Source organism: Coffea eugenioides, chromosome 3, assembly GCF_003713205.1.
Source record: "Coffea eugenioides isolate CCC68of chromosome 3, Ceug_1.0, whole genome shotgun sequence".
NCBI classification, from domain to species: Eukaryota; Viridiplantae; Streptophyta; class Magnoliopsida; order Gentianales; family Rubiaceae; genus Coffea; species Coffea eugenioides.
The window spans coordinates 44,501,799-44,516,088 of record NC_040037.1 but is presented as its reverse complement, the minus strand read 5'-3'; the positions used below and the strand labels follow the sequence as shown (position 1 = coordinate 44,516,088).

Genomic DNA, 14,290 nt, shown 5'->3' with positions numbered 1-14,290 from the left:
ACTGTGACGTCACAGGAATTCAATCCAGATAGCCAGAAGAAGAAAGAACGCAATACAATCGTCAAAACAGAATGCAGATTTTTACAAAACAATGGAAGTAAGGGAGAAAGAATCTGACATTTTTTTTGGGATCACAAGCAAAGTTGCATTTGCTGATGGTCCACTAGTATTTGTTTTTATTTTTTTTTATTTTTTTTTTAGTATTTGGTTGAGTAAACGTACATGTAGAGTGCCTAAAAACTACTGACTTAAGTCTGGCAACTAAAGCTATAATTTTCTAGCCAAAGCAACTTTTAATTAAATGCCGAGTTATCCTTACGAAGATATAACAACAAAAATAGAATTTCTGGACCCCATGAAGGTAACTTTTTTTTTTTTTTCTCTATTGCAATACTTTTGAAATCCAAACCCTTCCCATAATCTACACGTCCCAGTAGCTTAAACTAAAAAATAAAGTCCAACCCTGAATATCCAACAGTTGCTCCAATTTGACAAGTCACTTTGCCATAGTAATCTGAAAGAGTTCCAGATCAAGCATACTAGCTAGTTTATATGTATTGAAAAAAAAAAAAACCATCAGTGAAGCCATTAAAATCCGAAAGTCATGTATAGTTTTCAGCTTCTACAAAGCATACAAATTCAAACCACTATGGCAGTATCGGACACGTGGGGGACTTATGAGAAGACCTATTGGGCAGAGGAGGACAAGAAAAAATAATTGTGACGATAGGAACACTTGGTATTGGGGTGGAGGAACGTCACGGATTCTAGAAGGATGGTGATGCCGTGGTGGAGCATGGAGGGCTTAAAAAATGGAGAGGATTGTATTGGGGCGGGGATGGAGGCACCCCTACAGCATTCCTATATATGCTTGTTGAACTTCACTTGATTCTTTTCTTCTCTCGTTGTTTTGCTATTTTCAGGATTTTCTTAAAAAAAATTACTGTAGCGATTTAATATATATAAGATAAAAAAATATAAAAAATGAGTTCACGAAAAATATAAAAAAATTTTTGTAAATTTTTTTTTTTTTTATGCTTTGAACTTTAGATTGAGCTTTAACTATTTTTTCTTAGTGTTTGATGAATAGCGAGTATATTTGGTACGATTCCGCTGCGTAGTGGATTACTTTCTCAAAAAAAAAATAAAAAAAAAGAGAGAATAAAAATCAGCACATATGAAGAACTGCTGGAAAAACAGCGACTCAGGCTGTGGGCACGAGAAAGGGAGACTTTTACAAAATTGGCCTGTGCACATGAAACAGGACCCACCACATTGATTTTTCTTTTTTCGTTATACAAGCATGACATAATTATACTTATTATTTATTAAAAAAAGGCCAAATACACTGTACTCTCTTGTGATTTAGCAATCTTTCATATAATTCTCTATAGTTTCAAAAATTATATATAATTTCTATAGTTATTATTTTAAAAAAATAATTAAAAGTTAGGACCCATAAAACACGACTAGAAAATAAGGGCCAGGGGTGGAAGCTCTTGTAGGAGGAGATGTTTTTCAAGGTTAGGATGTGGACATGGAATGGAAACCAACCACATAAAATTTGTTTGGTCATAGAAGTTCAATGAATCTTCCCTTAAGTTCAATGAAAAATCAACGCCCGGGAAGAACTGCAACAATAAACTGGTAGTAGTCAGGGCTGTGGGGTGAGATTTTTTCAAGATTGGATGGGACCTGGCAAGATTGCCTTTCAAATGTAGAGGAATCTTAGGAGTCCAAAGACTTGGTTAATCAACTAATTAAACAGCCGTCTACAGTCTTTGGTCATCTGCAAGATGTTTTAAAATGACCGGCTCTGCACCGCCCTAACGCGCTCAAGGGGTGCTGTAATTTTCAGTCAAATGCATTAAAATCTAGATAACCCTTACGCCCTAAGGTGGAAATTATAGAGAGGGGACTCGATGTGAGTAGAAACTTCATCGAAAATGGCCAATGAAAACCGTCACCCTTGACCTCCTGCACCACTAAACCTTAGAAGGTTTGGGAGTGACCACTGGACCAAAGGTAGAAATACATTAAAATCCAGATTGTATCTGTCCAAAGACTTTGGTACTAAACGGTCCCTTTCGTTGATTATACTATGAAGTTCATTTGACTTCATTCTTATTTCCTTTGCTCTTCTTCAACATATAAAATATATATATACATATAATGAGCTCACAGAAAATCGTTATCAAGCTAATTTTGAAATTTGATGGAACATTTAACTGAAACTAACAATTAATTGCTAGCAATCAAGAAGCATGAGTAATGGACGAAAAGTTCAATGAAGTGTCAAACAATTGAAAAGATCGATTGAGTTGTTCAGACAAAAATGTGAGTCGTTTTGGGGTGTAAAGGACCAGACAGTTTCAGTCTTTGGGCATTTAATTGTTGGATCTTCTGTGCTCTGGGCTATCTTTGCTCTTATGCATAGGTGTGATGGGATGATTTCCACAATGTTTTAGTGCAACAATTTAATTTTGCTCTTAAAAAACATGTTAATGATTAGCTGCTACTAATTGTTGGCAAAATAAACCAAACTTCAGAGTTTCTATTTATTTATCCACTAGTTTTATTGAAGTTAGGTTTAAGGTAGTTGTATTATTTATGATTTTGTATTTTATTTGATAATTTTTATGCAAGTGATTTCTTATTTTAAAACTCTTAATAAGTTATAAATAGGGCAATAGTTTAGGTATTTTCTTAAGAGAGCTTAAGAGTGTTTATAGGATTTTATTGTGGTGTCATTTTCTTCTATTGTTTAAAATTTCAATAATATTGTGAGTTGCATTTATTGCTCTCTCATTCTCCCACATAAATAATTTGAATGATCATATTCTTCCTTCAATTCTGTAACCCTGCACATATTTATTATTATTAGAATTTTAAATTCGAGTTCTACATGAATGAATCTTTTTACAAGACATACAGAAACTAAGCATATTTGAGATGCCACCCTAATAAACAGTACAAGAGGCTCTCGTGGGTAGAAAGATAATAAAAATGCACTCAACAAAATAAGCACTTTTATTTTCCTAAATTTAGTAAAGTTACCGACTGCCAGAGAGAACAGAGTCTACTACAGAATGTGAGAAACAATTGTCTGTGGAAGCTCCAACAGCAGGATGGGCGAAGCCAAGATCAACAGCAGAAAAGCCCCGTACTGGTAAGGCAACTGATCCCTCCAAGTACAACAGAACTTGTCTCATACTTGGCCTAATCTTTGGTTCTGAATGAGAGCATAACAAGCCCAGTTTCAACACCAATTCCGCTTCTTCTTTCACATACTCATTACCCAAATTATGATCAACTGCCTGGAGTATACAACCTGCTTTCCAGCACGAAAATACCCAATCAATCAAAATGATATTCTCTTCTGGTTCTGCTCGGGGTTCTATTGGCCTTCTTCCACAGGCAACCTCCAGCAAAAAGGCCCCAAAAGCATATACATCAGTGCTTGTTGTGGCCCTCCCTGTCCTACTATACTCAGGGGCAAGGTAGCCAAGAGATCCAGCTACATGGGTGCTTTGAGGGAGAGTTCCATGATCGTATAGCCTTGCCAGACCGAAATCTCCTAATCTTCCATTCAGTTCACCATCTAACAATACATTACTGGCTTTTACATCTCCGTGGATCACTACTTGCTCCCATTCTTCGTGTAGATAGAATAATCCTGACGCTACACCTTTGATAACTCGAAATCTTTGGCTCCAGTTGAGAGCGTACTTTGGTTGGTTGTACAGAAACCTGTCCAGACTACTATTGGACATGAACTCGTATACCAAGAGTAACTCTTCTTTACGCCGGCAATAACCCAACAACGGTGCTAAATTTCTATGACTCAATCGACCAATACTGACGATTTCTGCAACAAATGCTCTCATTCCCTGTCTTGCATGATAAGAGACCTTCTTGACAGCAACCTCAAGATTGTTTGTTGGCAAAACGCCTTTGTAGACCCTGCCAAATCCGCCTTTTCCTAACAGCTGCTTTTCTGTGAATCCATTCGTGGCAATGTACAAATCTTGATACTTGAACCTGTGAGGTCCGTAAGCAAGCTCCCATTCTTCCAGCACTTCAGCAAACTTCCACTTTCTCCTTAGATAATAAGCTACTCCAGATATTAGTATTAATGAAAAAGTTATGCAAATCAGGGGCAATCCCACGGTGAAAAGTTTAGATACTTTCTTGTGTCCAGACCGAGGTAGCTCGGGGAGCCGAGAGAGATCAAGAGCTTGCGCAACACCATTCATCCTAAAGCTCCATCCAAGTATAAAATGAGATGTTCCTCTTTCTACTGGGCTAGTGGCAGCAGAAAAGCCAACATACATGTTTTGCACTAAAATCGGCGAAAGGTCATATGTCAAAGACAAAAGAGGAGTATGTGGTTTGGCGGCCGCTATTGGGGCTAACGTAACATCGATTCTCCCATCAATCCCATCGTATTCCACCCAAAGTTGCATCGGTTGACCGCTGCTAAGAGTTAAGTTGTCAAATGAAATCTTGTTATTAGCTTGGTAACTTGCTGGCCTTGATACCTTGGACCTCACAGAGTTAATATCGATACCAACATGGTTGGCATTGATATCACCATAATCTTGGTTTTGGAAAGTGTCAAGCTCCACAGCAAAAACGTGATTATTCTGACTTCCGTTGGTGGGTCTATCAAAGAGGCCGAGAGTTTCCATAATATTGAACCGTGACATAGGCCCTCCTTTATGGTTTCTTGTTGGTGCAATCACGAATGCCAATCCGGAAACAATCAGTCCAGGGACATCGGGTACTATAGCAAACACAAATTGGGTGGAAAAGGAGAAAGCTGAACTATTAGATGTGCTCTTGAAGTTGATGGGATTAGGATAGAAGGCATGCCCACTTTGTGATTTGGTGTTGTTGGTTATCCGTAGGAGGCCATTATCGGTGACATTGGCTAATCCATCCAGGCTTAGATTTGATGACTGAAATCCCTGATAGATGAACCCAACATCATCAGAAGCTGCTGCACCGACTACGATGCGAACTAGAAAATAGGCTAAGATTGCTGTTACTAGTTTCATTGACATGGCTGGATCGTGCTACAATGACGAGTCATTAGGCGACTTGTTATTGTATTTCATTACTTTGAATACAAACTGATACAATTGATAGTTGGTGGTTCCCACGACATCAATTGATGGTTTTCTTTCGCCGTACATCATTTGAATAGCTTGTTTATACTTTTATTCAGCATCAACTAACACATTAATGATCAATTTAATTGTGAAATAGGATGACTACTGTTTAAACACATGACGTTAGCGTTACGAGGTGCCAAAGAAAATTAGAACCACGATGGCATTATTAATGCATGCACCTAGTATAAGAGAACGTGCTTTGAATGTTGTCTGGTATCTTGCTTAAGGTTAAGTTTAACTTAATATTTATTGATTTGCAGCATTGTTGTGTACGTACAAATTTTCAGGAGATACAAAAAGACAAAATTGTAAATACCATTTTATAACCCATAAAAGACAAAAATAAATCAACAATTAGTAGTTTGCTAATGTGGTTCATTTTTTTCTTAGCTAGCTATATTTTCTAAAGAAAACATTCTGGTAAAGAAAGTTATGTGTGCAGCTATGGTGCATGAATTGAATTATAGAAACATTTCGGAAGACCAAAAGAAGGTTATGGTTATGCTATAGATGTTATGCACATATTAGCAGAAATAATTTGGTAAGATCGAGTTTTTATTGTGATTTAAAGAATTTTATGCTTAAAGAATTAATATTCTCATGAACAGTGGTTCAAAATGTTTGTAATGATAAATTATTTGTTAAATGATGGACAAGTACATAGGAATGGATTTACAAATAGTTGTTATGAAATTAGATTGAAACACAATTTTTAATGTTTGTCAAGTAAAAATTTTGTGAATGTAAAGAGATGCGTAAAGAGGTTTGGAGCTTGATTTTTTTATTTGTTATAGAATGAAAAGTAAAAAAATAGTTTGCTTATCCTTAAGGAAATTTTGTTTCATGTTATTGTTTAATTTCTAAGGTTTACAACATGAAATTACTTTTCGTACTTGTTTTGTTTCTAAAGGTCATTACAATTGAAATTTATTCCAAATCAAATTTTTTCTGTATAAAAAAAATGTTTCGATGAAACTTATTTGTCAAGGATACCTCAAAAAAAATTTTTAGCAGAATGTATCTCAGAGATAGTACTACCTTACGTGAAAAGCTTGAAGGTGAAAAATTAATAAATCAGAAAGATAAGCATCTTAATTACCGACCATCAGAGAGAAGATAGTCTGCTACAGAATGTGAAAAACATGGACAATGCTACAGTGCCTATAGTTATGGTAACGATATTAGGGAAACCTACTATTATAGGTTTCTATTACCTTTAGTGACAGATCAAATCTTTTAGCGACTTTTTAAATATTATATTAAAATAATTAATATTAACTTTAGTAAGTTTTTAATTAAAACTAGTAAGTATATGCCTGAAAGATAAGTTTTAGTCAGAAATAGAAATTTACACTTTGAGTAATTTAATTTACTTATTATTTGACAAAATTTACTTTTCTTTAAATTAAACTTACTAATACTAAAAGTAAAAAATTTACATATTTAAGTAAAAAAATCACCGGTTTCTGAAAACGGTTTTGGGTTATCACATCTCTCTAAAGTTGCTTGCCTTCTTTTTATTTTCTTCTCACCTCACGATATGATGGAATAGAAATTTTTTTCCTGGCAAGATTACGACAATTCTGATCGAGAATTGCCAGACGGATTCGAGAACGAAGATTCTGACTCCCACTGGATGCCGTTTAAAGGCCCTTCCAGCAAGGTATAGTTGCAAACAAAATAATTTGTTTTTTTGTTATTCCACTGAAAAATTGAGTATTCTTCTCCATATTCATTGTTCCATTTTGTTTTTGTTTTGATTTTATCGTAGTTTTAGATGACAATGAAGGAGAGGATTTTGCTGGTGAATTGAAAATTGTACCCTTCGTATTTTGTGCATCTTCTGTTCCTTCTTATTTAAGTTTTATACATCTTCTGGCAAAATTTTCCTGTTTAGTCCACACTTTCCCTCTCTCCTAGGTGATTGATCGATTTTGGATGCTAGCATATGCAGACCCAACAAATTGGTTGAGATTTTATTAAGGCTGCGGTGGTGGTATCCTGCAAGAGAGTAGATGAAAAATAGCAGCCAAGAGGTTAGACCATCATGTTTCTTGAAAATCGCCTAATTATATTGCTTTAATTTATTTATCTTTCATTTGATTTGACTGTCAATATTTTGTTGAAAAATATGTGGGAAATGACTTAGACCCTGTATGTGAAACATAGTAGTATGTCGGCATTTATGTGAAAAGTGGTTAATTTAGGAATGCATATAAGTTGTTTGGTGAAATGTGAAAAAAAAATTTGCATGATATGATTGATGTCTGTACGGGGTTAGAAAGCACCAAACAACTTGATTAATACCACAGTTGATGAATTTCAGTTATCAATTTTTTAAATTAATTTTTATTATATCTCCTCATTCCTATGTTTTAGATACTTCCAACACCGGATTCATAGACACTTATGATGCAAATTTTTAAAGATTCTAAGCAATGCAAAGTAAAGATTTTAGTACGTTGGTCTCAAAGTTATCGTTGTGTTCGTGATACTATTAGAATCCTTTGTTTTTTTTAATGTTTGAATACATGAATTTGATTCTAGCAATTCCCACCGCCATGCAAAGAATTAGCTTTGATACATCTATTTGCTCAAAATACATCGTTGAGATCGATAAGATTTAATACAAAAGGATTCGACGTGATATATATTCTAACACTGGAAAGCATTATTGTTTCTTTAAAAGTAGCAGTAAAATCACCCTTGCTTTGGGCGCCTGATGAATCATGAATTGGTCGGAGCCTACCTGAATCTAATTGTACCTACATATCACTGATCAATGACAAAAAACAATCTTGAACTATATTTGTGAACTTTGAAATTTCCCTGGTTTGAAAAACCAGCCAAACAATGTATTTCAATTGAGAATGTAAATTCGAACCTGATAGGATCATCCTATGGCCTATTGCAATCAGATTCACCGCATGGATGCAATAAGGAGTTAATGGATAGTAATTGGTTTCAGATCATTCCTCCTGGTTAGGTAATGTATAGCTTGCTTTTATTTTTGTGTGAAGACATGAAATATAATTGTGTTGTATTTGCATTTGTATAGGCATTAATGTGGGCATGCAATCCTTCATTAATCCAAAGTCATGTACGAAACACTTGCTTGTTAGGAGACGAAAATATTCAGGTACATTTTTCCTTCTTCACGCCTAAGTTTTATGTCACTTATTTGCTATGATTATGTGTTGTTGTGGCCTTTTTTTAATACAAATCTTGTGATGGTTTTGTAGTGAATGAACCAGATTTCAGCCAAGACCATTAAGGAATTTTATTCTTGAGAGGGTACAAATTTTTTTGTTCGTCTTTGCTAAAAAATTTTAGGATGATTTAAGTTTCTTCAAAGGTAGTTTAATGCATTTTGATTGTAAATCTGAACATGATCTCCTTAGTTTGCAATTTCTGGTGTTTACTTGTTTTAATGTGAATAATTTCAGCTTTCTTGGAAAAAAGGTTGGTGAATGATGGCGTTTAATTTCAAGAAATGGCATTTCAGAACATTCAATTTTTCTAAGTTTCAATTGGAAGTTAACCCTTGTTTGTGGCAGTCTCGAGAAGTTAAACCTTGTACAAAAGGTTTAAGATCCAGTAATCCTATGTACTTGAAGATCTTTAAGGTTTATAACATATCAGATTTTTCAAGAACCACATCACCATTAGAAAACATATGCTAGGAAAGTCAATCATGTCAGAGGTAAGCTCAAATCAACATTGTTGATGGGAGTTCTGCTCATAATTGTTGAAGTATGTTATTTTCTTTTCAAAACTGTTATGCTTACTTACTAAATAACACAATTATGAGCCCTTGCTGTTTATGATTAAAAGGCATTTTGATGTATTGCACGGAAAAAGTGATGTATTGCACGGAAACGATATCAAGATGCAGAGAAAAACTTAAAATGAAATAAATTCCTTGATCAAATTCTGATACTTCCATTTTCCATCATTTTACTCACTTCAGATATTGTTAGCATCCAAGTGCTCTTGGGTTTGTAAAACAGAAATTTCAATTCAAACTGAAGCTTTTGATAGTGATATCAGAGCCCTTTTGTCGTGCAACATCAGCAGAATGCGCGCAATCAAATTTATCCTCAGCCTCTTTACACATTCAAAAGGGGATGCCCCAATTGTATCCAAAAGCCATCTTCTATCGTCAGACATGAATTCTATGACATTTATCGACATTCCACTCAGAACCAAGTTTCACTTTATTAAAGCTGTTAACAATCCCTCTCCAAGTCCTAAAATCAGAATTATTTACCCAAAAAAAATAAAGGCAGAGAGAGAGTCACCCTTGTCTATATCCCCTTTTAGGTTCAAGTATTTATTTACTTCCCCATTTAAAGTGCAGCTAATAAAGTGGATGTGATACATTTCATAACAACATCAGCAAAAGGTAGAAGGAAAACCAAATTGGATCAAACGAATGGTGCTTAAGCCAAAACCAATTGAAGTTAAACTTATCATAAGCCTTTTGTAAATTAATCTTCATATGTTCATTTTCTAATACTCCTATGCAAAAGTTCCCGAGTAACGCAATGCTATCGTTGGTTTTTCTTTCAGGAAGAAAGCTACTTTGGACAGGTCCAATAGTGGAAGAGAGCAGAGGCTTAATCCTATTAATAATAACTTTAGTGGTTAGTCTATAAAGCACGTTACATCAGGCATTGGTCTACATTGGGTGACATTTTCAGGGGACTTCAACTTCAGGAACTAAGAGAAGCAAAGTTAATTCAAAAGGCTCATGCACGGTTCTCCTTCAGATTTAACCTCATTAACAAGTGCATAATTGAAGCTAATTATTTTTCTTATGAACAAGGATGAATTCAAACAAAAAGCTCAAAAAGAGACGTACAGTTACAACATGGAAAAAAAATACTGAATAATAAAAAAAATGATAAACTCCAATTGTATTTATGATAAACTCCAATTGTATAAAAAAAAATGATAACCTCATTAGTATTTATGAAATTGTATTTTCCATTTGTAGAAAAATAATATGCATTTTATATCTACTAACGAATAAATTACCGATGTTTTGAACAAATCAAACCTAAACTCATGGTGTGATATGTATATAGTTATTTATACTTATGCCATCATCCTTTCTTCCCATTTGCTTTTTAATAGTGCAAATTTCTTTTGATTATATTTATGGGTGGCAATTTCCGACACGACCTGAAAACACGACACGAACGTAACACGAAATTAATGGGTTCGGATTGAGGTTTCGCAGGTTCGGATCAAAATCGGGTCGAGTCCGATGAACCCGAAAAGAAAACAGGTCGAATTCGGGTCAATCCGCGGGTGACCCGATACCCCGATACGACCCGATAACCTATTTACGAATTAAAATTATTTTATCTATCTAAACTAAGTTATTCTTTTTTTCCAAAGGCATTAATCACTTAATCCTAAATGAATTTATTTAACTTGTGTGAAGTTGAAATTATTATATTTGGACAAATAATGTATTATATTATTTTTTACTTTTATACTGTTTTAATTTATTTTATATTTGGTTTAGGATAAAACACTTTTATAGTGTTTTAATTTATTTTAGATTTGGTTTGGGATTATTTATTTAAATTTTTATTACATGATTATGTAATTAGTCTTGTGCGAAATTGATTTTATTAGAAATTACAGTAGTAAATTAGTAAATTGAAATTAAGTTTCAGGTCATTCGGGTCGTCCCGTCAACCCGACAATCTGAAATTAGAAAAACTTGTGGTAGTAATAATGAATAGTGATAGGGGTGCAAATTTCAAATCAACAACCAACGTACACTTAATTACGGTAATTTTTTAGTTGATCAGACTAATATATGCCATAAAGTAGTAAGATTTGATCATTTATAAATTGACAATTTTAGCAGTTTATATACCATTCACCTATAAAAATTATGATTATTATAAAATGACATTTTATAATAATTTACATACTATTTGCCGATTAAAAGTAATTTTGATAAAAAATGTGCATATAAACCCATATTGTAAATGATACAAAATATATTTGAAACTCACGAAACTTAATATATGGGTAAATTTACTATAATTTTCAAAGATTATGCCACATTAGTACAACTTTAACTTTTATACTTGTGACCTAGAAAATAAATTTATTAAAACACATAACATTTATAAATGATACATACATTTATTAAAATGCCTAAACACATAACATTTATGAATGATACCTACAATCATATATTATACATTTACGTTACCAACAATTACTAACTATAATATTAAGTTTCAATCATTAATAAAAAAATCTTAGCATTATTTTAAATAAACTTCCTAATACTTGTTTCATATAAGTTTCTTTAAATAAAAGAGTAAATTTATGCCACAAACTAGTAAGTTTTGTCGATTAACCAAATTTACTATTCTATCAACAAGATTTACTATTAATCTATAAAAACTTACTATTACTTGAACTAAACTTACTCTCCAAAAAGTAAGTTTCGAATATAGAGTAGTAATTTATTTTTTAAAAAAAGTAACTTTCATTTTTATTTTGATTCACTTTTTGAGACATAAAAGTTACTAATTTATGGGGATAACTTACTATTTTTAATGCGAAACTTACTACCCAAATTTTTAGGCATTATCTTGTTTAGATGACCGGTCCAACAGGTAATCAAATAGTCGCTAAAAGTGTTTTTATCTAGTATATTAGGTAAAAATAGTTTCGTTATCATAACTATCATTACTCCAGACTTTTCCGAAAAACATTTGTCTATGGAAACGTCAAAACCAACAGCAGAACCCTTCATGGCCAGTGATGATAAATCAGGCAGGGCAACTGATCCCTCCAAGTACAATAGAACTTGCCTCATACTTGGCCTAAGATTTGGTTCTGAATGAGAGCACAAGCAGCCTAGTTTCAACACCAATTCTGCTTCCTCTTTCACATACTCAGCACCCAGCTTTTGATCAACCGCTTCGAGAATATCCCCTTCTTTCCAGCACAAAAATACCCAATCAACCAAAATGATACTCTCTTCTGGTACTGCTCGGGGATCTATTGGCCTTCTTCCACATGCAACCTCTAGCTAAAAGGCACCAAAAGCATATACATCAGTCTTCGTTGTGGCCCTCCCTGTCCTACTATACTCAGGGGCAAGGTACCCAAAAGATCCCGCTACATGGGTGGTTTGAGGTAGAGTTCCATGATCGTATAGCCTTGCCAGACCGAAATCTCCTAATCTTCCATTCAGTTCACCATCTAACAATACATTACTGGCTTTGACATCTCGGTGGATCACTACTTGCTCCCATTCTTCGTGTAGATCGAGTAATGCTGACGCCACACCTTTGATGACTCGAAATCTTTGGTTGCAGTTGAGAGAACGCTTTGGTTGGTTGAACAGAAATCTGTCTAGACTACCATTGGACGTGAATTCATATACCAAAAGTAACTCTCCTTTACGCCGGCAATAACCCAAGAGCGGTACTAAATTTCTATGGTGCAAGCATCCTATACTGATGATTTCTGAGATAAATCCTCTCATTCCCTGCCTTGCATGATGAGAGACCTTCTTGACAGCAACTTCAACCCTGTTTGTTAGCAAGACGCCTTTGTAGACCCTGCCAAATCCGCCTTCTCCCAACAGCTCTTGTTCTCTGAACCCCTTGGTGGCAATGTATAAATCTTTATACTTGAACCTGTGAGGTCCGTAAGCTAGCTCCCATTCTTCTTTCACTTCTGCAAACTTCCACTTTCTCCTTAGATAATAAGCTACTCCAGATATTAGTATTAATGAAAAAGTTATGCAAATCAGGGGCAATCCCACGGTGAAAAATTTAGACACTTTCTTATGTCCAAACCGAGGTAGCTTGGGGAGCTGGGAGAGATCAATAGCTTGTGCAACACCATTCATCTTGAAGCTCCATCCAAGTATAAAATGAGATGTTCCTATTTTGAGTGGACTATAGGCTGCAGAAAAGCCAACATACATGGTTTGCTTTAAAATTGGCGAAAGATCATATGTCAAAGACAAAAGAGGAGTATGTGGTTTGGCAGCAGCTATTGGAGCTAATGTAACATCGATTCTCCTGTCCATCCCATCGTATTCCACCCAAAGTTGCATCTGTTGACCGCTGATAAGAGTTAAGTTGTCTAATGAATTCTTGTTATTAGCTTTGTAACTCGCTGGCATGGATACCTTGGAGATCACAGAGTTAATATCAATACCGACATGATTGTCATTGATATCTCCAAAATCTTGGTTTTGGTAAGTGTCAAGCCCCACAGCAAAAACGTGATTTGTTTGATTTCCATTGGTGCTGCTATTGAAGAGGCCGAGAAACTGCGAGTCAGGCACTTTTGTAAGGGTTCTTGTTGGTGCAATCACGAAAGCCATTCCGGTACCAGTTAAGCCTGAGAGATCGGGTACTATAGCAAACACAAATTGGGTGGAAAAGGAGAAAGCTGAACTATTAGATGTGCTCTTGAATTTGATGGGATTAGGATAGAAGGCATGCCCAGTTTGTGATATGGTGGTGTTGGTTATTCGTAGAAGGCTATTGTTGGTTACCGTGGCTAATCCATCCAGGCTTAGATTTGATTGTTGAAATCCTTGAAAGATGAACCCAACATCATCAGAAGCTGCTGCACCAGCTGCGATGGGAAGTAGAAAATAGGCTAAGACTGCTGTTCCTAGTTTCAATGTCATGACTAAAGAGTTGGATGCCAATTGCCAAACTCTTCTTAATTTAGTAGCTTATATCATACTGTCTAGCGTTGCGATTTCTCCACGCTCCTTTCTAATTTCTCACACACACTTTGACTGCTTTTTTAACTAATGCAAATGACAAGCAGGTATCGTAGCCACGTTACACATTCTTTTAAATTATATGGTGGCTCTATACACTCCTTTCATCTTATTGAAATTATTGTGCTTTTTATTTTGATCTGTCCAAATTTCTTGTTAGTTGACTTTGTTGGTACGAAAAATTACGTACGCTGAAAAGTAATTTTAACATATAGAAAAATATGTGAAGAAGGAAGGAAAATAAGCACACAACAAATACTCAATAATTTTATTAATTCAAAATTCAATAATAACAATGTTAAGTTGTAACCTTTCCCTT

At 34.7% G+C, this 14,290-nt stretch overlaps 1 protein-coding gene and 1 pseudogene across 1 annotated transcript; both read right to left on the bottom strand.

Moving 5' to 3' along the window:
* Positions 1-2,984: 2,984 nt before the first annotated feature.
* On the bottom strand, positions 2,985-5,066 carry LOC113766728 (L-type lectin-domain containing receptor kinase IV.1-like). The gene has a single exon (XM_027310888.1). The coding sequence runs from the start codon at positions 5,064-5,066 to the stop codon at positions 3,054-3,056; it is 2,013 nt and encodes a 670-aa protein (XP_027166689.1). The 3' UTR covers positions 2,985-3,053.
* A 6,679-nt stretch (positions 5,067-11,745) lies between these two features.
* Positions 11,746-13,872, bottom strand: LOC113766727 (annotated as a pseudogene).
* Positions 13,873-14,290: the final 418 nt, after the last annotated feature.

Bases quoted from the DNA above. Each gene is read 5' to 3' on its own strand.
- LOC113766728 (XM_027310888.1), bottom strand. From the start codon at position 5,066: ATGTCAATGAAACTAGTAACAGCAATCTTAGCCTATTTTCTAGTTCGC.